The sequence below is a fragment of the Psittacula echo genome (assembly GCF_963264785.1).
Source record: "Psittacula echo genome assembly, chromosome: 6".
Classification (NCBI taxonomy): Eukaryota; Metazoa; Chordata; class Aves; order Psittaciformes; family Psittacidae; genus Psittacula; species Psittacula echo.
This window is the reverse complement of record NC_137743.1, coordinates 69,318,178-69,345,019: the sequence shown is the minus strand read 5'-3', so window position 1 is coordinate 69,345,019 and position 26,842 is coordinate 69,318,178. Positions and strand designations below refer to the sequence as shown.

General features: G+C 40.8%; 1 protein-coding gene across 1 annotated transcript in view; it reads left to right on the top strand.

The window, feature by feature from the left end:
* The window catches only part of TTN (titin), a gene marked incomplete at its 5' end in the record, with an annotated part of 249,006 nt that overhangs the window by 201,065 nt on the left and 21,099 nt on the right, over positions 1-26,842 (top strand). Inside the window, 16 exons of the mRNA XM_080620353.1 lie at positions 106-303; positions 389-685; positions 793-1,380; positions 1,472-1,774; positions 1,892-18,997; positions 19,325-19,621; positions 19,724-20,311; positions 20,411-20,713; positions 20,886-21,182; positions 21,827-22,114; positions 22,199-22,498; positions 22,591-22,893; positions 23,083-23,388; positions 23,530-25,296; positions 25,386-25,682; positions 26,527-26,814. Of these exons, the coding sequence (XP_080476479.1) occupies positions 106-303; positions 389-685; positions 793-1,380; positions 1,472-1,774; positions 1,892-18,997; positions 19,325-19,621; positions 19,724-20,311; positions 20,411-20,713; positions 20,886-21,182; positions 21,827-22,114; positions 22,199-22,498; positions 22,591-22,893; positions 23,083-23,388; positions 23,530-25,296; positions 25,386-25,682; positions 26,527-26,814 (23,526 nt within the window). The remainder of the gene's footprint in view (positions 1-105; positions 304-388; positions 686-792; positions 1,381-1,471; positions 1,775-1,891; positions 18,998-19,324; positions 19,622-19,723; positions 20,312-20,410; positions 20,714-20,885; positions 21,183-21,826; positions 22,115-22,198; positions 22,499-22,590; positions 22,894-23,082; positions 23,389-23,529; positions 25,297-25,385; positions 25,683-26,526; positions 26,815-26,842) is intronic.

Below are 26,842 nucleotides of genomic sequence, written 5' to 3'. Positions count from 1 at the left end.
GCCTATGTGACATGCCATACAGGCAGTATGATGTGTCACAATGCTGTGAGAAATGAAGATTTCTAGAAAACCTCTCATATTTTAATCACACCATTTATCTTCTAGGTTATCACATTGAAGTCAAAGAAAGAAATAGTCTTCTGTGGAAGAGAGCAAACAAAACACCAATAAGAATGAAAGATTTCAGAGTGACAGGATTAACTGAAGGTCTGGAATATGAATTCAGAGTAATGGCAATCAACATGGCTGGAGTAGGTAAACCAAGTCTGCCATCTGAACCAGTTGTGGCACTTGATCCTATTGGTAAGTCATCAGGAAAATAAAAAGTCAAATTCTGAAATTTGAAATAAGTTTTGTTTGACAACTATTTATTATTTTTTTCTTTTAGATCCCCCTGGGAAACCTGAAGTTATCAATGTAACCAGGAACTCAGTAACACTCATTTGGACAGAACCAAAATATGATGGTGGACACAAATTAACTGGTTATATTGTTGAAAAGCGTGATTTACCTTCAAAGAATTGGACAAAAGCTAATCATGTGAATGTTCCAGACTGCGCATTTACTGTAACTGACCTCACTGAAGGCTCCAAATATGAGTTCAGGATTAGAGCAAAGAACACTGCTGGAGCTATCAGTGCTCCATCTGAACCCACAGAAACCATACTATGCAAGGATGAGTATGGTATGTAGATGACATTAAAAATTTAGAATTTTATTTGAATAATTAATAAATATTTTTTTTTCCTGTTTTCTTATTATAACATTTGGGGTTTTCTGTTTGTTTGACAGAGGCACCAAGCATTGTTATTGATCCGACTTTGAAGGAAGGTTTAACAGTAAAAGCAGGGGACACCATTACAGTCTCTGCTATTAGTATCCGTGGCAAACCACCTCCAACTTCAGCATGGTCAAAAGCTGGAAAAGATTTTAGACCTTCAGAGCTTGTGCACATTGAAACCACACCAACTTCTTCTACTCTGTCTGTCAAATATGCAGCCAGAAAAGATTCTGGAGAATACACAATTACTGCAACTAATCCTTTTGGCACTAAGCAGGAGAGCATACATGTGAAAGTTTTAGATGTTCCAGGACCTCCAGGACCTATTGAGATCAGCAATGTTTCAGCAGAAAAAGCAACTCTTACATGGTCACCTCCTGCAGAAGATGGTGGATCACCAGTCAAATCATATGTTCTTGAAAAGAGAGAAACTAGCAGACTGCTCTGGACATTGGTTGCTGAAAATATTGAAAGCTGCAGGCATGTTGTTAGCAAGCTCATTCAAGGAAATGAATATGTTTTCCGTGTCTCAGCAGTAAATCAATATGGCAAGGGTGAACCAGTACAATCAGAACCAGTTAAAATGGTGGATAGATTTGGTATGTAGAACAAGCTAAGAGGTTCTGGTGCGCTTTTATTAATCTCTGAAGACTTGATATTTGTTTTAACTACTTTTTTCTTCCTTAACAGGTCCCCCAGGCCCTCCTGGAAAACCAGAAGTAACAAATGTGACTAAAAATACTGTCACAGTTACCTGGAAAAGGCCAGTAGATGATGGTGGAAGTGAAATCACAGGTTACTATGTGGAGCGAAGAGAAAAGAAAGGTTTAAGATGGGTCAGAGCAACAAAGAAACCAGTTTCAGATCTTAGATGCAAAGTAACTGGTCTCCTGGAAGGAAATGAATATGAATTCCGTGTCAGTGCAGAAAATAGAGCAGGAGTTGGACCGCCAAGTGATGCTTCAAAATCAGTCATGTGCAAGGATGTTGCATGTTAGTGTCGTGCCTTTTCTTTTTTGTGGGTGGGTGGCATGGTTAGAGAGGACATTCAGACAGTGTAAGAGTGAATTCTTAGGTAATGCAATGTTTTATCTTTTGCTCACTTTTCAGACCCACCAGGTCCACCTGCAAATCCAAGAGTGACTGATACTACAAAGACAAGTGCATCTTTAGCCTGGAGCAAGCCTCACTATGATGGTGGTCTTGACATCACTGGCTATATAGTGGAGCATCAAAAAGAAGGAGAAGAAGAATGGGTAAAAGACACAACAGGGACTGCTTTAAGAATCACTCAGTTTGTTGTTGCTCATCTGCAGACAGGAGCCAAATACAATTTCAGAATCTCTGCCATGAATGCTGCAGGTGTTGGTGAACCAGCAATAATTTCAAGTGTGGAAATCAAAGACCGGGAAGAAATTCCTGACTTTGAATTAGATGCTGAACTAAGAAGAACACTTGTTGTTAGAGCTGGATTAACTATTCGTATTTTTGTGCCAATTAAAGGGCGTCCAACTCCAGAAGTTACATGGACAAAAGATGATGTTTCACTCAAAGGACGTGCCAGTATTGAAAATACAGATTCTTTTACACTCTTGATTGTCACAGAGTGCACCAGATATGATGCAGGAAAATATGTAATGACTCTTGAAAATGCTGCTGGTAAGAAAACTGGCTTTGTAAATGTAAAAGTCTTGGATACACCAGGTCCACCAATAAACCTTAAGCCTAGAGAAATAACCAAAGACAGCATCACTCTCCAATGGGATATGCCTCTAATAGACGGTGGTTCACGTATAACAAACTATATTGTCGAGAAACGTGAATCAACTCGGAAAGCATATTCAACAGTCACCACCAACTGCCAGAAGTGCTCCTTTAGGATTACTAATTTGGCTGAGGGGTGTGAATACTATTTTAGAGTGCTGGCTGAAAATGAGTATGGTATTGGTGAACCAGCTGAAACCACAGAGCCCATAAGAGCTTCGGAGGCACCATCACCACCTGAGAGTCTTAATATTATGGATGTAACACGGAACTCAGTTAGCCTGGCTTGGCCAAAACCAGAACATGACGGTGGCAGCAAGATCACTGGGTATGTAATTGAAGCACAGAGGAAAGGAACAAACCAGTGGGCACACATCACCACTGTAAAAACACTGGACTGTGTAGTAAAGAATCTAACTGAAAATGAGGAGTATACTTTCCAGGTTATGGCAGTTAACAGTGCTGGAAGAAGTGCCCCAAGAGAAAGCAGGCCAGTTATTATCAGAGAGCAAACAATGCTACCAGAGTTTGACCTCCGGGGTATCTACCAGAAAACAGTCATTGCCAAAGCTGGTGACAATATAAAGATTGAAATCCCTGTGCTTGGTCGTCCAAGGCCTACTGTGACTTGGAGGAAAGAAGATGAGATACTTAAGCAAACACAAAGAATAAATTATGAAAATACTGCAACTGCTACTATACTAACCATCAATGAATGTAAACGAAGTGATAGTGGTCGATACCCATTATCAGCTAAAAATATTGTTGGAGAAGTTAGTGAAGTAATCACAGTTCAGGTTCATGACATACCTGGACCACCTACTGGACCAATAAAATTCGATGAAATTTCATCTGACTCTCTGTCATTCTCATGGGAGCCTCCTTTGAATGATGGTGGTGTACCAATAAGCAGCTATGTTGTGGAAATGCGTCAGACTGACAGTACTACATGGACTGAACTGGCAACCACAGTGATACGTACTACATTTAAAGCCATTCGTCTCACTACTGGAGTTGAGTATCAGTTCCGTGTTAAAGCTCAAAACAGATATGGAATTGGTCCAGCCATTACTTCAGAGTCTGTAGTTGCCAACTACCCATTTAAGGTACCTGGGCCTCCTGGAACTCCTCAGGTGATAGCAGTCACCAAAGAAACCATGACCATTAGCTGGAATGAGCCAGTTACTGATGGTGGAAGCCCAATTTTGGGATATCACATTGAAAGAAAAGAACGAAATAGCATTCTTTGGCAGACTGTAAGTAAAATGCTGGTATCAGGCAATATCTTTAAATCAACTGGACTTACTGATGGCATTGCATATGAATTCCGTGTTATAGCAGAAAATCTGGCTGGAAAGAGTAAGCCAAGCAAGCCATCTGAGCCTATGTTTGCCCTAGACCCAATAGATCCACCTGGTAAGCCAATACCTCTGAACATTACAAGACATGCAATTACACTGAAGTGGACTAAACCAGAATATAATGGTGGGTTTAAGATAACTGGCTACACCGTTGAAAAAAGAGACCTTCCTAATGGCCGTTGGCTAAAAGCTAATTTCAGCAATATATTAGAGACTGAATTCACTGTAAGTGGCTTGACAGAAGATGCTGCCTATGAATTCCGTGTGATTGCTAGGAATGCTGGGGGGGCTGTTAGTCAGCCCTCTGAGCCATCAGATGCAATAACTTGTAGAGATGACATTGAAGCACCAAAGATAAAGGTGGATGCTAAATATAAAGACACATTAGTGCTGAAAGCAGGTGAAGTTTTCAGACTTGAGGCTGATGTTTCAGGCCGCCCTCCACCAACTATGACATGGACAAAAGGAGAAAAAGAACTTGAAGACACAGCAAAATTAGAAATTAAAATGGCAGATTTCTCTACTGTTCTCACCAATAGAGACTCTTCAAGAAGAGATGGCGGTGCCTACACACTTACTGCAACAAATCCTGGTGGCTTTGCTAAGCATATCTTCAATGTTAAAGTTCTTGATAGACCTGGTCCCCCAGAAGGACCTTTGGCTGTGTCTGAAGTCACTGCAGAAAAATGTGTGCTGTCATGGCTACCTCCACTGGATGATGGAGGAGCAAAGATTGACCATTATATGGTTGAAAAACGTGAAACCAGTAGACTGGCATGGACAGCTGTAGCCACAGAAGTTCCATTAACTAAACTGAAGGTTACTAAGCTGTTGAAGGGCAATGAGTATGTGTTCCGTGTTATGGCCGTTAACAAATATGGAGTTGGTGAGCCTCTGGAATCAGAGCCCGTTCTTGCAGTAAATCCATATGTGCCACCTGATCCACCTAAAACACCTGAAGTTACAGCAATTACAAAAGATTCTATGGTTGTCTGTTGGGGCCATCCTGATTCTGATGGTGGGAGCCCAATAACTAACTATATCGTGGAACGTCGAGACAGGGCTGGTCTGCGGTGGGTGAAGTGTAATAAACGGGTTGTTACTGACTTACGTTATAAAGTGTCTGGACTGACAGAAGGTCATGAATATGAATATAGAGTCATGGCTGAAAATGCTGCTGGCGTCAGTGAGCCAAGCCCAACCAGTCCATTCTATAAAGCTTGTGATACTGTATTTAAGCCTGGTCCCCCAGGTAATCCTCGTGTTTTGGACAGCAGCAAGTCTTCAATTACAATAGCGTGGAACAAACCAATATATGATGGTGGTTCAGAGATCACAGGTTACATGGTTGAGATAGCACTACCTGAAGAAGACGAGTGGAAGATTGTAACGCCACCAATAGGTCTAAAGGCCACGTCTTTTACCATCACTAACCTAAAAGAAAATCAAGAGTATAAAATACGAATATATGCTATGAACTCTGAAGGTCTTGGAGAACCTGCTCTTGTTCCTGGTACTCCAAAAGCTGAAGAGAGAATGCTACCTCCAGAGATTGAACTTGATGCAGAGCTGCGTAAAGTTGTCACTATTAGAGCCTGCTGTACTCTACGGCTCTTTGTCCCAATCAAAGGAAGACCAGCACCTGAAGTAAAATGGACAAGAGAACATGGGGAATCTTTGGATAGAGCAAGCATTGAATCAACAAGTTCTTATACTCTACTTATTGTTGAAAATGTAAATAGATTTGATAGTGGCAAATACATACTGACAATTGAAAACAGCTCAGGTAGTAAGTCAGCATTTGTGAATGTCAGAGTTCTTGATACCCCAGGGGCACCTCAAGATTTGAAAATAAAAGAAGTTACAAAGTCATCAGCTACACTCACATGGGAGCCTCCTCTCATAGATGGTGGCTCTAAGATAAAAAATTACATTGTTGAAAAGCGTGAATCAACAAGAAAAGCTTATTCAACTGTTAATGCCAATTGCCACAAGACCAGCTGGAAAGTCGATTCACTGCAAGAAGGCTGCAACTACTACTTCAGAGTACTAGCTGAAAATGAATATGGAATAGGCCTTCCAGTTGAAACTTCAGAATCTGTAAAAGTATCAGAAAGACCACTTCCACCTGGGAAAATAACTTTGCTGGATGTGACAAGCAATAGTGTATCTTTATCTTGGGAAAAACCTGAACATGATGGTGGTAGCAGAATTCTGGGCTACATTGTAGAAATGCAAAGCAAGGGCAGTGAAAAGTGGTCACCTTGTGCTACAGTAAAAGTTACTGAAGCCACTATCACAGGCTTGATCCAAGGCGAAGAATACATCTTCCGTGTTTCAGCTCAGAATGAGAAAGGTATCAGCGATCCTCGCCAGCTGGGTATACCAGTTGTTGCAAAAGACCTTGTGATTCCACCAGCTTTCAAATTACTGTTTACCACTTTCAGTGTTCTAGCAGGAGAGGACTTAAAGGTTGATGTTCCTTTTGTTGGACGACCCAAACCAGCAGTGTTTTGGCATAAAGATGATATTGCATTGAAGCAGACTACAAGAGTAAATGCAGAAAGTTCAGAAAATAACACAGTGTTAACAATAAAAGAAGCATGCAGAGATGATGTGGGGACGTACTTAGTTAAACTTACAAACTCTGCAGGTGAGGCAACTGAGACCCTAAATATTGTTGTCCTTGACAAACCAGGACCTCCAACTGGACCAGTAAAAGTAGACGAAGTAACAGCAGATAGTATCACCATTTCCTGGGAACCACCTAAGTATGATGGTGGTAGCTCTATCAATAATTACATTGTAGAAAAAAGAGACACCTCGACCACGACTTGGCAGATGGTGTCAGCTACTGTTGCAAGAACAACTATAAAAGCATGTCGATTAAAGACTGGATGTGAATATCAATTCAGAATCGCAGCCGAGAATAGATACGGGAAGAGTACCTATCTTACTTCAGAGTCAATTGTAGCGCAGTATCCATTTAAAGTTCCCGGTCCACCTGGAACACCTTTTGTAACAAACGTGTCAAAAGACAGCATGGTGGTACAGTGGAATGAACCAGTCAATGACGGTGGCAGCAAGATCATTGGGTATCACCTGGAGCGCAAAGAAAGAAACAGTATTCTCTGGGCTAAACTGAATAAAGCACCTATTCCAGATACCAAATTTAAGACAACTGGACTTGAGGAAGGTCTCGAATATGAGTTCAGAGTTTATGCAGAAAACATAGTGGGCATTGGAAAAGCAAGTAGAGCATCTGAATGCTATACTGCACATGACCCCTGTGACCCTCCAGGTCGTCCAGAACCTATAATTGTCACAAGAAGCTCAGTAACACTTCAATGGAAGAAACCTGTATATGATGGTGGAAGTAAGATCACAGGCTATGTTGTTGAAAAGAAGGAGCTACCTGATGGTCGTTGGATGAAAGCAAGCTTTACAAATGTCATTGATACCCAATTTGAAGTAACTGGTCTAGTTGAAAACCAGAGGTACGAGTTCCGTGTTATAGCACGAAATGCTGCAGGTGTTTTCAGTGAACCATCTGAGAGCTCAGGGGCAATTACAGCAAGAGATGAAGTAGAACCACCTCAGATAAGTATGGATCCAAAATACAAAGACACTATTGTAGTGAATGCTGGTGAGTCATTCAAGCTTGAAGCTGATGTTCATGGCAAACCAATACCTTCCATTCAGTGGTTAAAAGGTGATCGTGAGCTGGCAAACACTGCTCGTCTGGAAATAAAAAGTACTGATTTTGCAACAAGCCTTAGTGTGAAGGAAGCCATTAGAGTTGACAGTGGTCAGTATGTATTACTGGCAAAGAATGTTGCAGGTGAAAAGAAAGTTCCTGTTAATGTCAAAGTTCTTGACAGACCTGGACCACCAGAAGGACCCATTGAGATTACAGGTGTTACTGCTGAAAAATGCATGCTGTCATGGAAACCTCCACTACAAGATGGTGGTAGCGATATTTCACACTATGTTGTAGAAAAAAGAGAAACCAGTCGCTTGGTGTGGACGGTCATTGACTCAAATGTGCAAACCCTAAATTGCAAAGTTACAAAACTTTTAGAAGGAAATGAGTATGTTTTCCGCATCATGGCAGTCAATAAATATGGTGTTGGTGAGCCTCTCGAGTCTGAACCAATACTTGCAAAGAACCCATTTGTAGTGCCACTTCCACCGAAGGCACCAGAAGTAACTGCCATTACCAAGGATTCTATGATAGTTGTATGGGAAAGGCCAGCCTCAGATGGTGGTAGTGAAATCCTAGGTTATGTCCTTGAAAAACGAGATAAGGAAGGTATTCGCTGGACAAGATGTAACAAGCGCCTGATCAGTGAACTGCGATACAGAGTGACTGGGCTTATAGAAAATCATGATTACGAGTATAGAGTTTCAGCTGAAAATGCTGCAGGTCTCAGTGAGCCAAGCCCACCTTCCATTTACTACAAAGCATGTGATCCTATTTACAAGCCAGGTCCACCCAATAATCCTAAAGTTGTGGATGTTACAAGATCTTCAGTTTTCCTTTCATGGGGTAAACCCATCTATGATGGTGGCTCTGAAATTCAGGGATACATTGTGGAAAAATGTGATGTAAGTGACGGTGAATGGGCAATTTGTACACCTCCAACTGGAATTAAGAATACTCACATGGAAGTAGAAAAATTGGTGGAAAAACATGAATACAAATTCCGCATATGTGCAGTTAATAAAGCAGGAGTTGGAGAGCATGCAGATGTTCCTGGTACTGTTATTGTGGAAGAAAAGATGGAAGCACCAGACCTTGACCTTGACATGGAATTAAGGAAGATTGTAAATGTGAGGGCAGGAGGTTCCTTAAGACTGTTTGTTCCCATCAGAGGTCGTCCAACACCTGAAGTAAAATGGGGTAAAATGGATGGTGACATCAGAGAGGCAGCTATTATTGATACCACTAGCAGCTTTACTTCCCTTGTTCTAGACAACGTTAACAGATTTGATACTGGAAAGTATACTCTGACTTTAGAAAACAGCAGTGGAACAAAGTCTGCCTTTGTCAGTGTAAGGGTACTGGATACCCCAAGTGCACCTGTTAATTTAAAAATCAGAGAAATTACTAAAGACTCTGTTTCACTTTCATGGGAGCCTCCTCTCTTGGATGGTGGAGCAAAAATAAAGAATTACATTATTGAAAAACGTGAAGCAACACGAAAGGCATATGCAGCTGTTGTAACAAACTGCCACAAGACTTCATGGAAAGTAGATCAACTTCAGGAGGGCTGCTATTACTTCTTTAGAATCTCTGCTGAGAATGAATATGGAATTGGCCTCCCTGCAGAAACCAGTGATCCAATTAAAGTTGCTGAAGTTCCACAGCCTCCTGGGAAAATAACAGTGGATGATGTCACAAGAAACAGTGTCTCACTAAGCTGGGAAAAACCTGAACATGATGGTGGCAGCAAAATCATACAATACATTGTTGAAATGCAAGCAAAGGGTAGTGAGAAGTGGTCAGAGTGTGCTCGTGTGAAAACGCTTGAAGCAGTCATTACTAACCTAACTCAAGGGGAAGAATATCTTTTTAGAGTAATGGCTGTGAATGAAAAGGGTAAGAGTGATCCTAGAGCCCTTGCAGTTCCAATAGTTGCCAAAGACCTGGTGATTGAACCTGATGTAAGACCTGCTTTTCATAGTTACAGTATCCAAGTGGGACAAGATCTGAAAGTAGAAGTACCAATTGCGGGTCGACCTAAACCAACTGTAACCTGGGTAAAAGATGGCCAGCCATTAAGGCAGACAACAAGAGTCAATGTTAGTGATTTGACTGACCTCACTATACTGAATATTAAAGAAACTAGCAAAGAGGACAGTGGCACTTATGAAATCACTGTGGCTAATGTTGTTGGGCAGAAGTCTGCTTCTGTTGAAATTATAACTCTAGATAAACCTGACCCTCCGGTAGGACCTGTGAAGTTTGATGAAATAAGTGCAGAAAGTATTACCCTATCGTGGAATCCCCCAGCTTACACAGGCGGCTGCCAGATCACCAACTATATTGTTCACAAGAGAGATACAACAACCACTGTATGGGAAACTGTTTCAGCTACTGTTGCAAGAACTACACTGAAGGTGACTAAACTGAAAACTGGTTCAGAATACCAGTTCAGAATATTTGCTGAGAACAGGTACGGGCAGAGCTTTGCACTGGATTCTGCACCAGTTGTAGCACAGTATCCCTACAAGGAACCAGGACCTCCTGGCACACCATTTGTGACAATTGTTACAAAAGACTCCATGGTTGTACAGTGGCATGAACCAATAAATGATGGTGGCAGTAGAGTGTTGGGCTACCATCTTGAGAGAAAGGAGAAAAACAGCATTTTATGGGCTAAAGTGAACAAGACTATTATTCAGGACACAAGCTTTAAGACAACTAACCTTGAAGAAGGAATCGAATACGAGTTTCGAGTTTCTGCAGAAAATATTGTTGGTGTAGGCAAAACAAGTAAAGTGTCTGAGTGCTATGTGGCTCGTGACCCATGTGATCATCCAGGTCGCCCAGAAGCTATAATAATAAAAAGAAGTTCTATTACTCTACAGTGGACCAAACCAGAATATGATGGTGGAAGTAAGATTACTGGTTATATTGTAGAAAAACGTGACTTACCAGATGGTCGCTGGATGAAAGCTAGCTTCACAAATATCATTGAAACTCAGTTCACTGTAACAGGGCTTACTGAAGACCAAAGATATGAATTTAGAGTAATTGCAAAGAATGCTGCAGGTGCCATAAGCAAACCTTCTGACAGTACAGGACCAATAACAGCAAGGGATGAAGTTGAACTTCCACGAATTTCAATGGATCCAAAGTACAAAGACACAATTGTTGTAAATGCTGGTGAAACATTCAGACTTGAGGGTGATGTTCATGGGAAACCACTGCCAACTATTAAGTGGTACAAAGGAGATAAAGAACTTGAGGAAACTGCTAGGTATGAAATCAAGAACACAGATTTCAATGCATTAATAATTGTAAAAGATGCTATTAGAGTTGATGGTGGACAGTACATTTTAGAAGCCTCTAATGTTGCAGGAACAAAGACAGCAACAGTAAATGTAAAAGTCTTGGACAGGCCAGGACCTCCAGAGGGCCCAGTCCAAGTGACAGGAGTCACAGCTGAAAAATGTTCATTAGCATGGGCTCCTCCTCTTCATGATGGTGGCAGTGATATTTCTCACTACATCGTAGAGAAGAGAGAAACTAGTCGCCTAGCATGGACTGTTGTTGCTTCAGAGGTTTTACCTACAATGCTGAAAGTAACAAAACTCTTGGAAGGAAATGAATATGTTTTCCGTATTATGGCGGTTAACAAATATGGGGTTGGTGAGCCATTGGAATCTGTGCCAGTAATGATGAAAAATCCATTTGTGGTTCCTGGACCACCAAAGGCCTTGGAAATTACTAACATTACAAAGGATTCTATGACTGTCTGCTGGACCCGGCCAGACAGTGATGGAGGTAGTGAAATCATAGGTTACATTGTAGAAAAGAGAGACCGAACAGGCATCAGATGGATAAAATGCAATAAACGCAGGATTACAGATTTGCGATTAAGAGTTACAGGCTTAACAGAAGATCATGAATATGAATTCAGAGTTTCTGCTGAAAATGCTGCTGGAGTGGGTGAACCAAGTCAAGTTTCTCCTTACTTTAAAGCTTGTGACCCCATGTTCAAGCCTGGCCCACCTACAAATGCCCATGTTGTGGACACAACCAGAAGTTCAGTTACACTTGGCTGGAGTAAACCTATTTATGATGGTGGTTGTGAGATCCAGGGATACCTTGTAGAAATCTGTAAAGCTGATGAAGATGAATGGTCACTTGTTACTGCACAGACAGGTATACGTGCCACTCGATTCGAAATCAAAAAGCTTACTGAACATCAAGAATATAAACTACGAGTGTGTGCCCTCAACAAGATTGGTGTAGGAGAGGCTGCATCAGTTCCTGGTACTATTAAGCCTGAAGACAAACTTGAAGCTCCTGAACTTAATATTGATTCAGAGCTAAGGAAAGGGATAGTGGTTAGAGCTGGTGGGTCTGCTAGAATTCACATACCATTCAGGGGACGACCAACACCTGACATCGTGTGGTCTCGAGAAGAAGGTGAATTCACAGAAAAAGTTCAGATTGACAAAGGCGTAAACTACACACAACTTTCAATTGACAACTGTGATAGAAATGATGCTGGCAAGTACATTCTTAAGTTGGAGAACAGCAGTGGTTCTAAATCTGCATTTGTTACGGTGAAAGTCTTGGACACACCAGGACGACCTCAAAACTTAGTGGTAAAGGATATAAAGAAGGATTCTGCTGTATTATCTTGGGAACCACCCATTATCGATGGTGGTTCAAAGATAAAGAACTATGTAATAGACAAGCGTGAGTCAACCAGAAAGGCATTTGCAAATGTAAGTGCTAAGTGTGGCAAGACAAGTTTCAAAGTTGAAAATCTTACAGAAGGAGCAATTTATTACTTCAGAGTTATGGCTGAAAATGAATTTGGGATTGGTGTTCCAGCTGAAACCAAAGATGCTGTCAAAGCCTCAGAGCCACCTCTGCCTCCTGGGAAAGTAACACTCACTGATGTGACTCAGAGAAGTGCATCTCTTACATGGGAAAAACCTGAACATGATGGAGGTAGCAGAATTTTGGGATATATTGTTGAAATGCTGCCTAAAGGAACAGAGAAATGGAGTGTCGTTAGTGAGACCAAAACATGCAATGCAATTGTGTCTGGTTTGAGTCCAGAACAGGAATATCAATTCCGTGTGATTGCCTACAATGAAAAAGGCAAAAGCGATCCCAGAGCCCTTGGAATTCCTGTGATAGCTAAAGACTTGACAATTGAGCCAAGTTTCAAACTGATGTTTAATACCTACAGTGTACAGGCTGGAGAAGATCTGAAGGTAGAAGTACCATTTATAGGTAGACCTAAACCAACTATTACTTGGACAAAAGATGAGCAGCCACTGAAACAGACAACCAGATTACATATTCAGGACACATCAACATCAACTATATTAAATATTAAAGAAAGCAACAAGGAAGACTTTGGTAAATATACAGTAACAGCAACAAACACAGCAGGTACGGCAACAGAGCATCTAAGCATAATTGTACTGGAAAAGCCTGGCCCACCACGAGGACCTGTCCGCTTTGACGAAGTTAGTGCAGATTTTGTTGTTTTATCATGGGATCCACCTGATTATACTGGTGGCTGTCAGATAAGCAACTACATAGTAGAAAAGCGTGACACAACCACTACCACGTGGAGCATTGTGTCAGCAACTGTTGCCAGAACAACTATCAAAGCAACAAAGCTTAAGACAGGTTCTGAATACCAATTCAGGATTTCTGCTGAAAACAGATATGGGAAGAGCTCTCCTTTGGATTCTAAACCAGTTGTTGTGCAATACCCCTACAAGGTGCCTGGGCCACCTGGAACCCCATTTGTAACTACAGCTTCCAAGGACCATATGATTGTAGAATGGCACGAACCAGTTAATGATGGAGGAAGCAAAGTTCTAGGCTACCATCTTGAACGTAAAGATAAGAATAGCATTCTTTGGACAAAACAGAACAAGTCACTCATTGCAGATACCAAATATAAAACAGATGGCCTTGAAGAAGGTCTTGAATATGAATTCAGAGTTTCTGCTGAAAATATTGTTGGCATTGGCAAAGTCAGCAAAGTATCAGAATTGTATGTTGCCCGAGATCCTTGTGACCCACCTGGCCGCCCAGAGGCTATTGTTGTTACAAGAAGTAATATCACACTGAAATGGAAAAAACCAGAGTATGATGGTGGAAGCAAAATAACAGGATATATTGTAGAAAAGAAAGAACTACCAGATGGTCGCTGGATGAAAGCCAGCTTTACAAATGTGTTGGAAACAGAATTTACAGTAAGTGGTCTTGTTGAAGACCAACGATATGAATTTAGAGTAATTGCAAGAAATGCAGCAGGTTGCTTGAGTGAACCGTCTGAAAGTACAGGGCCCATTACTGCCAGAGATGAAATTGAAGCACCAGGGGCTTCACTGGATCCTAAATACAAAGATGTCATTGTTGTTCATGCTGGAGAAACCTTTGTTCTTGAAGCTGATATCCATGGCAAACCTATTCCTGACATTACATGGTCAAAAGATGGTAAAGACCTTGAAGAAGCAACCGCAAGAATGGAAATCAAATCTACTATTCAGAAAACAATTCTTACTGTCAAAGACTGTATAAGAGTAGATGGAGGTCACTATACTCTTAACCTCAAAAATGTTGGTGGCACAAAATCCATACCGATCACTGTTAAAGTGCTTGACAGGCCAGGACCTCCAGAAGGACCTTTGAAGGTTACAGGTGTCACTGCAGAAAAATGCTACTTGGCATGGGCACCACCTTTACATGATGGTGGTTCTAGTATCTCACATTATATCATTGAGAAGAGAGAGACAAGCAGGCTTTCATGGACACAAGTAGCAACAGAGGTGCAGGCTCTTAACCACAAAGTAACCAGACTCCTTGCTGGCAATGAGTACATTTTCCGTGTAATGGCAGTGAACAAATATGGAATTGGAGAGCCCTTGGAATCTGAGCCAATTGTGGCTCGTAATCCATACAAACCCCCTGGTCCTCCTTCAACGCCTGAAGTTTCAGCAATCACAAAAGATTCAATGGTGGTAACGTGGGGTCGCCCAGAAGACAATGGGGGAGCTGAAATTGAAGGTTACATACTTGAAAAACGAGACAAAGATGGTATCCGGTGGACCAAATGCAATAAGAAAAGGCTGACGGACTTGCGATTCAGAGTAACAGGTCTTACTGATGGGCATTTCTACGAATTTAGAGTTTCTGCTGAAAATGCTGCAGGGGTAGGGGAACCCAGTGAGCCGTCCATTTTCTATCGAGCTTGTGATGTATTATATCCACCAGGTCCACCAAGCAATCCGAAGGTTACAGATACTTCCAGATCATCAGTTTCCCTTGCCTGGAGTAAGCCCATATATGATGGTGGTGCTCCAGTTAAGGGATATGTAGTAGAAGTAAAAGAAGCTGCCGCTGATGAATGGACTACCTGCACCCCACCAACAGGCCTACAAGCAAAACAGTTCACCGTAACAAAACTTAAAGAGAACCAGGAGTATAACTTCCGCATCTGTGCCATCAACTCAGAAGGAGTAGGAGAACCTGCTACTATACCTGGTACAGTCATAGCAGCTGACAAGATTGAACCTCCTGAAATTGAACTTGATGCAGATCTCAGAAAAGTAGTCACTGTACGTGCTAGTGGTACATTGCGCCTGTTTGTCACCATCAAAGGAAGACCAGAACCTGAAGTTAAATGGGAGAAAGCAGAAGGAAGAATTAGCGAGCGAGCTCAGATTGAAGTCACCAGTTCCTATACAATGCTGGTCATTGATAATGTGAATAGATTTGATAGTGGTAGATACAATCTTACTTTAGAGAACAACAGTGGAAAAAAATCAGCTTTTGTTAATGTCAGGGTGCTTGATACACCTAGTGCTCCTGTAAACCTGACAATCAGAGAAGTGAAGAAAGATTTTGTAACATTAGCCTGGGAACCACCACTTATTGATGGTGGAGCTAAAATTACCAACTATGTAGTTGAAAAGCGAGAATCCACAAGAAAGGCATATGCCACTGTTACAAACAACTGCACTAAGAATTCCTTCAAAGTTACTCAACTACAAGAAGGATGTAGTTATTACTTCCGTGTTCTAGCAGTAAATGAATACGGGGTTGGTTTACCAGCGGAAACACCTGACCCAGTTAAGGTTTCTGAACCACCTTCACCACCTGCGAAGGTCATTCTTGTTGATGTGACTCGCAACTCTGCTTCAATTAAATGGGAAAAGCCAGAGAGCGATGGTGGTAGTAAAATCACCGGTTATATAGTAGAAATGCAAACTAAAGGAAGTATAAAATGGAGTGCATGTACACAGGTGAAAACCTTAGAAGCAACAATAACAGGCTTAAGTATGGGAGAAGAGTACAGTTTCAGAGTGATTGCTGTTAATGAAAAAGGAAAAAGTGATCCAAGAGAACTTGGTGTCCCAGTCATTGCAAAAGATATCGAAATCCAGCCATCTGCTGAGCTCCTTTTCAATACATTCACTGTGAAAGCCGGAGATAATCTTAAGATTGATGTGCCATTCAGAGGGCGACCTCTTCCAACTGTTAGCTGGAAGAAGGATGGGAATCCCTTGAAAGAAACAACCAGAGTAAATATTCATACTTCAAAGACTTCAACTTCACTGTCTATTAAGGAAGCTTCAAATGAAGATTTGGGAAATTATGAATTACATCTTTCAAATACTGCTGGATCAACAACAGCTTCTTTAACTGTAGTTGTCCTTGACAGACCAGGACCACCAACTGATGTGCATATTGACGAAGTTAGTGCCGATAGTGTAACTCTGTCTTGGAAAGCTCCAGTATATGATGGTGGGTGCCATATTAGCAATTATGTTGTGGAGAAGCGAGAAACCACTACAACGACGTGGAGTGTAGTATCTGCAGCAGTTGCAAGAACATCAATTAAAGTATCTCAGCTCACTACTGGGTCTGAATATCAGTTCCGTATTTGTGCAGAAAACCGCTATGGGAAAAGCACTTACACGAATTCTTCTTCTGTTGTGGCAGAGTATCCATTTAAGCCTCCAGGACCACCAGGAACTCCTCATGTGGCACATGCAACTAAAGCTTTCATGATTGTAACTTGGCAGGTGCCAGTTAATGATGGAGGTAGCAGAGTACTAGGATATCACTTGGAGCGTAAAGAAAGAAGCAGCATTCTTTGGACAAAAGTCAACAAAAGCCTGATACCTGATACACAAATGAAAGTTACAGGACTTGATGAAGGGCTGCTGTATGAATATCGTGTCTATGCTGAAAACATTGCTGGAATAGGCAAATGCAGTAAGTCATGTGAGCCAGTTGCTGCAAGAGATCCATGTGATCCTCCTGGTCAACCAGAAGTTACTAATATTACAAGAACATCTGTCTCACTGAAATGGACTAAACCAGAATATGATGGTGGAGCTAAAGTAACAGGATATATTATTGAACGCAGAGAGATACCAGACGGTCGTTGGCTGAAATGTAATTTTACTAATGTACAAGAAACATATTTTGACGTAGGTGGACTTACAGAAGACCAGAGATATGAATTCCGTGTGATTGCAAAGAATGCTGCTGGACTTTTCAGTCAGCCATCTGAATCAACTGGACCTGTGACTGTAAAAGATGATGTGGAGGCTCCAAGAATTATGATAGATGCCAAATTCAGGGATGTTGTAGTTGTGAAAGCTGGAGAAGTGTTTAAGGTCAATGCTGATGTTGCAGGGCGGCCAATACCAGTGATTTCATGGACAAAGGATGGCAAGGAGCTTGAAGGAAAAGCTAGAGTTGAAATAGCCTCAACAGATTACACTACTGCAATAACTGTTAAGGACTGTATCCGAGGTGATTCAGGACAGTATTTACTAACATTACAAAATGTTGCAGGAACAAAATCTTTGGCAATTAACTGCAAAGTGCTTGATAGACCTGGCCCACCTGCAGGCCCATTAGAAATACATGGCCTTACTGCTGAAAAGTGCCACTTATCATGGGGACCTCCTCAAGAAAATGGTGGTGCAGATATTGATTATTATATTGTAGAAAAACGTGAGACAAGCAGACTTGCATGGACCCTTTGTGAAGGAGAGCTTAGAACAACATCCTGTAAAGTGACGAAACTACTGAAGGGTAATGAGTATATTTTCAGAGTGATGGGAGTTAACAAATATGGTGTTGGTGAGCCTCTGGAAAGTGTTGCTGTCAAAGCTCTAGACCCATTTACAGTTCCAAGTCCACCTACATCTCTGGAGATCACTAGTGTGAGCAAAGATTCAATAACTCTGTGTTGGGCAAGACCTGAGTCTGATGGAGGTAATGAGATCTCTGGCTATGTAATTGAAAGACGTGAGAAAACCAGCTTAAGATGGATTCGTGTAAACAAAAAGCCAGTTTATGATTTAAGAGTGAAATCATCTGGTCTCCGTGAAGGATGTGAATATGAATTCCGGGTTTATGCAGAAAATGCTGCTGGCCTCAGTCTTCCAAGTGAAACCACACCATTGATTAAGGCAGAAGATCCAATCTTCTTGCCATCTTCCCCATCTAAGCCTAAGATTATGGATTCTACAAGGTCAAATATCACAATTGGGTGGACAAAGCCACTGTTTGATGGAGGTGCTCCAGTAACAGGATACACAGTTGAATACAAGAAAACTGATGAAACTGATTGGACCACTGCTGTTCAGAACTTAAGAGGCACAGAATACACTGTATCTGGATTAGTGTCAGGCTCTGAGTACGTCTTTAGAGTGAAATCCATTAACAAAATTGGTGTCAGTGAACCAAGTGATGTCTCAGAACCTCAGCTGGCAAAAGAAAGAGAAGAAGAACCTGCCTTTGATATTGACAGTGAAATGCGGAAGACTTTAATTGTAAAGGCTGGTGGATCATTCACAATGACTGTTCCTTTCAGAGGCAAACCAGTCCCAAATGTAACATGGAACAAACCGGACACTGATCTCCGAATACGAGCAAGCATTGATACTTCCGATAGTTGCACATCTCTTACTATTGAAAAAGCAACAAGAAACGATTCTGGAAAATACACCTTAACATTGCAAAACATCCTGAACACTGCTACCTTGACTTTAATTGTCAAAGTTCTTGATACTCCTGGGCCACCATCTAATATTGCAGTAAAAGAAGTAACTAAAGAATCTGCTGTGTTATCTTGGGATGTTCCTGAAAATGATGGTGGAGCACCTGTGAGGAACTATGTTATTGAAAAACGAGAAGCTAGCAAAAAAGCGTGGGTCACTTTGACAAACAATTGTCATCGCCTGTCCTACAAAGTGACTGGCTTGCAAGAAGGTGCCATTTACTACTTCCGGGTTTCTGGAGAAAATGAGTATGGTGTTGGAGCGCCTTCTGAGACCAAGGAAGGCACAAAAATAACAGGTGAGTGCTTCTAAGAAAAATATTTTTTAATATTTAAAGCAAAATGTGTCTCAAAATGTTTACTTCAAAATAATAGAAGAAGCTTTAAATCTATTCACAGTAAAAAGATATTTTTGTGCTAGGTATGTTTGTGGTTTTACAAATGAATAAGAGCTAAGAAATAGCTTAAATTTTAATCTTGCTTGCATTTTACTTAAAATGTCTCTAATGTACAAATTATTTCAACACACATTTTCTCAATCCAGATGGTACTCCTGTGTAATTGCTAATATAAAATGTAAATACTTGCTATATTATTTAATCTGTTGCACATTTTTTTTCTCTCAGAAAAACCCAGCCCACCAGAAAAACTTGGAGTAACAAATGTCACTAAGGACAGCGTTTCTCTTTCATGGCTAAAACCAGAACATGATGGTGGAAGCAGAATTGTGAGCTATCTCATTGAAGGTCTTGAGAAAGGACAGCAAAAATGGGTTAAGTTTGCAGTTGTAAAGACAACTCATCATGTTGTTCGTGGTCTTAAGGAGAACGTTGACTATTTCTTCAGAGTGTCTGCAGAAAACCAAGCTGGTTTAAGTGATCCTAAGGAACTACTGGTCCCTGTTACAGTTAAAGAACAATTAGGTATGTTTCCTGACATAAGATAAGGGTTGATATGCATGAAATTGGATTCATATTTAAAAAGAATGAAAATTCTTAATGGCTTGAAAATGTTTTCTTTTTCAGAATCTCCTGAGATTGACATGAAGGGCTTCCCTCATAACACTGTATATATTCGAGCGGGATCAAACCTGAAAGTTGAAATTCCAGTTTCTGGAAAACCAGTGCCAAAGGTGACATTGTCTAGAGATGGTGCTCCACTGAAACCTACAATGAGATTTCACACAGAAACCACTGCAGAAAGTCTCATCATTAACCTTAAAGAAAGTGTGGCTGCTGATGCTGGAAGATATGACATTACTGCCGCCAACTCAAGTGGCACCACAAAATCATTTGTTAATATTGTTGTGCTGGATAGACCAGGTCCTCCTGTTGGTCCTGTTGTCCTTAGCGATATCACTGAAGAGAGTGTAATACTCAGATGGCAGCCTCCAGCTTATGATGGTGGTAGTCAAGTTACCAACTATATTGTACTGAAAAGAGAAACAAGTACTGCTGCTTGGTCTGAAGTGTCTGCAACTGTTGCTAGAACTGTTATTAAAGTTATGAAGCTTACAACAGGAGAAGAATACCAATTCCGCATCAAAGCTGAGAACCGCTTTGGCATCAGTGATCACATAGACTCACAATGTGTGGTTGTCAAGCTTCCTTACAGTGAGTAATATGCTTCTCATGCTATAGGTCAAAGTTTAAATGCTCTGATGTTGAAAATATTATTGTTAATAATTAAACACTTCTTTTTATGTCAATCAGCTACCCCTGGACCTCCTTCCACACCATGGGTCACAAATGTAACCCGAGAGAGTATTACTGTTGGATGGCACGAGCCAGTCACTAATGGTGGCAGTGCAGTCACTGGATACCACCTGGAAATGAAAGACAGGAATAGCATATTATGGCAGAAGGCTAACAAGACCCTCATTCGCACAACTCACTTCAAAGTCACCACCATCAGTGCTGGCCTTATCTATGAATTTAGGGTTTACGCAGAAAATGCAGCTGGCATTGGAAAAGCAAGCCATGCTTCTGATCCAGTCCTTGCAATTGATGCTTGTGGTACGTATGTCCTAGAAAATAAAGAAGCCCAACCATTTAAGTAGTGCTTTGTTTTTGTTTGGTTGGGGTTTCCGCCCCTCCCTCCCCCCCCGTGATACACTGTCATGTACAGTAAGGCAATATCCAAAACAGCTGTTATTCATTAGCAATACTGTGATGTTTCCTACTGCAGAACCACCAAGAAATGTTCGTGTCTCAGATATTTCCAAGACTGCTATCACTCTAACATGGCAGAAGCCAGCATTTGATGGTGGTAGCAAGATCACTGGATATATCGTAGAAAAACGTGATCTTCCAGATGGCAGATGGACAAAAGCTAGCTTCACCAATGTTATTGAGACTCAGTTTACAATATCTGGTCTGACACAGAATTCGCGATATGAATTCCGGATCTTTGCTAAGAATGCCATTGGTTCCATTAGTAACCCCTCAGATGTTGTGGGTCCTATAACATGTGTGGATACATACGGTAAGTGTTTTTGCAATGCTGTAACAGTACTATTTTGTGGTAGTAGCAGTAGGAAGCTTAAAGGCAGCAATGTTTTGTGGAACCATAATTCTTTTAAATATGGAAGGCTACTTTACAGTGATTGAATAAGCTTGAATATCTGTGAGCTATTTGGACATGATTGTAATGAACATCTTTAGCTGTATCTGCGCTTTTGAAGTCTCATCATAGAATAGAATCATAGAACCAGCTAGGTTGGAAAAGACCTTTAAGATCATCAAGTCCAACCACTACCCCAGCACTGCCAAGACCACAACTAAACTATGTCACTGAGGACCTCATCGATACTTTTTTTGAACACTTCCAGGGATGGTGATTCCACCACTTCCTTGAGAAAATATTCTTCAAGCAACAGAAGTCTACCCATGCCCCATGGCCAAAGGGGTTATACTTGTATACGTGGTTGCTTTTTCTTGTTAGAATTAGTTCTAACTTGTTCTAGGTTTATGATTTAAGTTATACATGCTGTCTTTACTTCAGTTTGTATTTCTAAAATGCCTGTAATTAAATTGCTTATGTAAATTTGCTTAAGTAAAGTACAATTATTTTTGGCTTTGTTAAATACAAGTCTAAAATATGTATGTTTTAAACTTATGTTTTTTAAGGTGCACCTGAAATCGATGTGCCACCAGAATATACAGAAGTGGTGAAATATAAAGCAGGAACTTCAGTTAAGTTAAAACTAGGCATCTCAGGCAAGCCTATACCCACAATTGAGTGGTTCAAAAATAACAACGAGGTACAAACCAGTGCACTAGTGTCTGTTGAAAACACAACAGAATTTGCTTCTATACTTATCAAGGATGCAACTCGACTGAACAGTGGCACCTATGAGTTAAAATTGAAGAATGCCATGGGTTCAGCATCAGCCCATGTTAGACTACAGATACTTGGTATGTCTTAAGATAAAACTGTATTATACTATTAAACAGTAACTCAGTAATAAATACTTAACAGCTTTCTTCTGCCTACCACAGACAAGCCAGGACCCCCAAGTGGACCTATACAGTTTAAGACAGTCACTGCTGAAAAGATTACAATAATGTGGGACCCGCCAGTGGATGATGGTGGTGCACCTGTAACACACTATGTTGTTGAGAAGCGGGAGACAAGTCGGGTTGTATGGTCTTTAATTTCTGAAAAACTGGAGGGGTGTATCATAACTACAACAAAACTTATCAAAGGAAATGAATATGTGTTCCGTGTCCGTGGTGTGAACAAGTTTGGAGTTGGTGATCCACTGGAGTCTGAACCCATTATAGCCAAAAATTCATTTGGTAAGAAACATATGAAGTAACTTATGCAACTGAATCATCTTCTGTGTTATTTGTAAGTGGTACTGATCTACTCACATATTTTTTTTACTCAGTTACACCTGGACCACCTAGTGTGCCAGAAGTCACAATGATAACCAAAAATTCTATGACCGTTGTCTGGAATAGGCCCACTGTTGATGGAGGCAGTGAAATATCAGGATATTTTCTTGAGAAGCGTGACAAGAAGAGTCTGAGTTGGTTCAAGGTTACTAAAGAAACCATTCGGGACACCAGACAAAAAGTAACAGGCCTGACTGAAAACAGTGAATATCATTTCCGAGTTTGTGCTGTCAATGCTGCTGGACAAGGGCCATTCTCTGAAGCTTCTGACTTCTACAAAGCTGCAGATCCTGTTGGTAAGATACAACATGCAGTATTCCTAATTGGTTAGAAATCAATGGACAATGAGCAATTAGGATGGTATTGATCTGTATTGATGGTATTGTCCAATGGATCTGAGGGCAGATTTTATTCCTCTTTATGTTTAATTGTAAATATGGTTTCTGTTCTGTCTCCCCCCATCCTCCATAAACTATCACTTACAGATAAGCCAGGCTCACCAACAAAGCTGAAGGTTGTGGATACAACCAAGACATCTGTCACCCTTGGCTGGGTTAAACCTGCTTATGATGGAGGAAGTCCAATTACCAGCTATGTGGTGGAGCAAAGAGAAGGTGAAGAGCAGGAATGGAGTGTAGTCAGTACTAAGGGAGAAGTGAGAACAACTGAGTACGTTGTATCCCACCTTCAGCCAAGTGTTAATTATTATTTCCGTGTGTCTGCTATAAATTGTGCTGGACAAGGAGAGCCTATTGAAATGATGGAACCCATTCAAGCTAAAGATATTCTCGGTATGTACTTTTCAGTATTTGTTGTTTTTCTCTTTTGTTTTTTTGTTTATTTGTTGGTTTGTTTGTTTGTTTGTTTGTTTTCAAAGCATTTCTTATTTTACATTCCAAGAATGGATTATTAATTTTTACTTATTTCCACAGTGGCAGCAGAGATTGATCTGGATGTTGCTCTCCAGACCTCTATTATTGCTAAAGCAGGTGAAGATGTGCAAACAATGATTCCATTCAAAGGAAGACCTTCTCCAACAGTCACATGGAGAAAGGGTGACAAGAATCTTGGGATCGATGAAAGATATATCATCCAGAACACAGAATCATCTACGCTACTTACTATTCCTCAAGTTACCCGAAATGATACAGGAAAATACATTCTTACAATAGAAAATGGAGTTGGAGAAGCAAAATCCACATTTGTGAATGTAAAAGTACTTGACACGCCATCTGCCTGCCAGAAGCTGCAGCTTAAGCATGTTTCTCGTGGCACAGTTACACTGGTATGGGAACCACCTCTCATCAATGGTGGTTCTGAAATAACAAATTATGTTGTTGAAAAAAGAGATGCTACAAAGAGGGCCTGGTCAACTGTAACAACAAAGTGTTCTCATACTACCTTTAAGCTAACTAACCTGTCAGAGAAGACTGCGTTCTTCTTCCGTGTTCTTGCTGAAAATGAAATTGGACTGGGTGAACCTTGTGAGACATCTGAACCAGTGAAAGCTGCAGACATACCTGGACCAGTAAAAGACCTAGCCATGAAAGATTCTACAAAGACTTCTGTTAAATTGCAGTGGAGCAAACCTGACTATGATGGTGGTAGCATTATATCAGACTACGTTATTGAAAAGAAACTGCAGGAAGAAAAAGAATGGACATATGCAGGCACAAGCAAAAGCTGTGAATTTGAAGTTGAAAAACTTAAGGAGCTCTCTGTCATGGAATTCAGGGTCTTTGCTAGAAATGAAAAAGGCAAGAGTGACGGTGTTACTGTTGGACCCATTACAGTGAAAGAACATATAATACCACCTGAAGCTGATCTTTCTGATATTCCTGGAGGTCAAATTTCAGTGAGAATTGGACATAACCTGCTTATTGAATTGCCCTATAAAGGTAAACCTAAGCCATCAATGAGCTGGCTGAAGGACAACCTCCCTCTTAAAGAAACTGAACATCTTCGTTTCAAGAAAACTGAAAACAAAATAAGCTTAAGCATCAAGAATGCGAAAAAGGAGCATGGTGGCAAATATACTTTAATTCTTGATAATGTAGTCTGCAGAAAAACATTCACAATCATTGTCATCACTCTTGGGCCTCCATCTAAGCCAAAAGCACCTTTAAGACTAGATGAAATCAAAGCAGATAGTGTAGTTTTGTCATGGGAAGCTCCTGATGATGATGGTGGAGGAGAAATTACTGGCTACAGTATTGAGAAGAGAGAAACTTCACAAATGAACTGGAAATTGGTGTGTTCAAGTGCTGCAAGAACAACCTTCAAAGTACCAAACCTTGTTAAAGACACTGAATATCAGTTTAGAGTTCGTGCAGAAAACAGATATGGAGTGAGTCCACCTCTTGTCTCAGCAGATGTTGTGGCAAAGCATCAGTTTAGACCACCAGGTGCCCCAGGCAAGCCTGTTGTATACAACATAACCGCTGATGGAATGACTATATCTTGGGATGCTCCTGTTTATGATGGTGGCTCAGAGATTATTGGATACCATGTTGAAAAGAAGGAAAGAAACAGTATTTTGTGGCAAAAGGTTAATGTTGCATTAATATCTAGCAGAGAATACAGGATTACTGGACTGCTTGAGGGCCTGGATTACCAGTTCCAAGTATACGCTGAAAACGCTGCAGGTCTAAGCCGAGCTAGTGAGCCAAGCAAATTTACTTTGGCAGTCTCTCCAGTGGGTGAGTGAAAGATTAATCCAAGAAAATGCTATCGTTGTAGAATATGGTGTGAGCAGTAATAAAATGAATTTTACTTATTTTCCTTTCAGACCCACCTGGTACTCCTGATTACATTGACGTCACCAGGGAAACAGTCACCCTTAAATGGACCCCACCACTGCGTGATGGAGGCAGTAAGATTGTGGCTTACAGCATTGAGAAACGGCAAGGAAGTGAAGACCGTTGGCTCAGATGTAACTTTACTGATGTCAGTGAATGCCAATATACAGTTACAGGACTCAGTTCAGGTGACCGATACGAATTCAGAGTGCTTGCAAGAAATGCTGTTGGTACAATCAGCCCGCCTTCACAGTCTTCAGGCTATATCATGACTAGAGATGAAAATGGTAAGCACTATTCCTTAATATGCTTGTATTTGGGTACTGAAGCCAGCTAGAGCTTCTGGCTGTAGTGATGGGAAATGGGAGGCCAAGGGAGGTGGAATGTGTGACTGAAGTCCTTCCAGTCAACTCAGAACATTTCTGTTTGTACTCCAAGGTGGGAGCATCTAAATTAAAGACCCAAATCTGGCAGACATAGGTAATCAATTGCTGAAATGCATGGCACTGTATATTTTTGTTGGATAAGCAGCAGTAGGAAAGTTGGAAAGAAATCATAAACTGTGCATCATATTCTGATGCACTGAATAATTTAGAGATTAAAATGTTCCTCAGGTAGCTTAGCATATTGTAACAGCTTATATTAATGGTATCTTTCAGCTTAATATGATGCACTTTGTGCATTAGGGGAAAAATAAGTTTACAGTTCATATAAAAATTGCTTTTTAGAGAATACCAGAAAGAATTCTATATATAACAATCTTTTATAATTAGTTGTCGTGGTTTAAGCCCAGCCGTAAATCAGAACCACACAGTCTCTCTCTCACTCCCCCCCTTCCCCCCTGCTCTTGGAGGGATGGGGAAGAGAATCGAAAGAATGTAACTGCTATAGGTTGAGATAAGAACAGTCCAGTAACTAAAGTATAACACAAACCACTGCTGCTACCACCAATAATAATAATAATTATCAGCGCTGTTCCAAGGCCGAAAGTCAAAACCACAGCACTGCACCAGCTACTAAGAAGGAGAAAAATGACTGCTACTGCTGAACCCAGGACATTAGTACGTTAAAAATATTATCAGGAAAAAGTACTTAGCTATATAGGAACTAAATTATATTTTCCCTTTTCAGTTGCTCCAACAATTGAATTTGGCCCTGAGCACTTTGAAGGCCTTACTGTTAAAGCTGGAGAGAGCATTAGACTTAAAGCTCTAATCAAAGGACGTCCAGTACCTAAAGTGACATGGTTTAAAGATGGTAAGGAGATTGAGAAAATAATGAATATAGAAATAACTACAGCTATTGGATATAGCACAATCTTCATCAGAGATGCTATCCGGGAACATCGTGGAGTGTACACAGTAGAAGCCAAAAATGCATCAGGCACTAAACGAGAAGATATTACCATCAGAGTACAAGGTACTGCACCAAACACTTTCAGCATGCT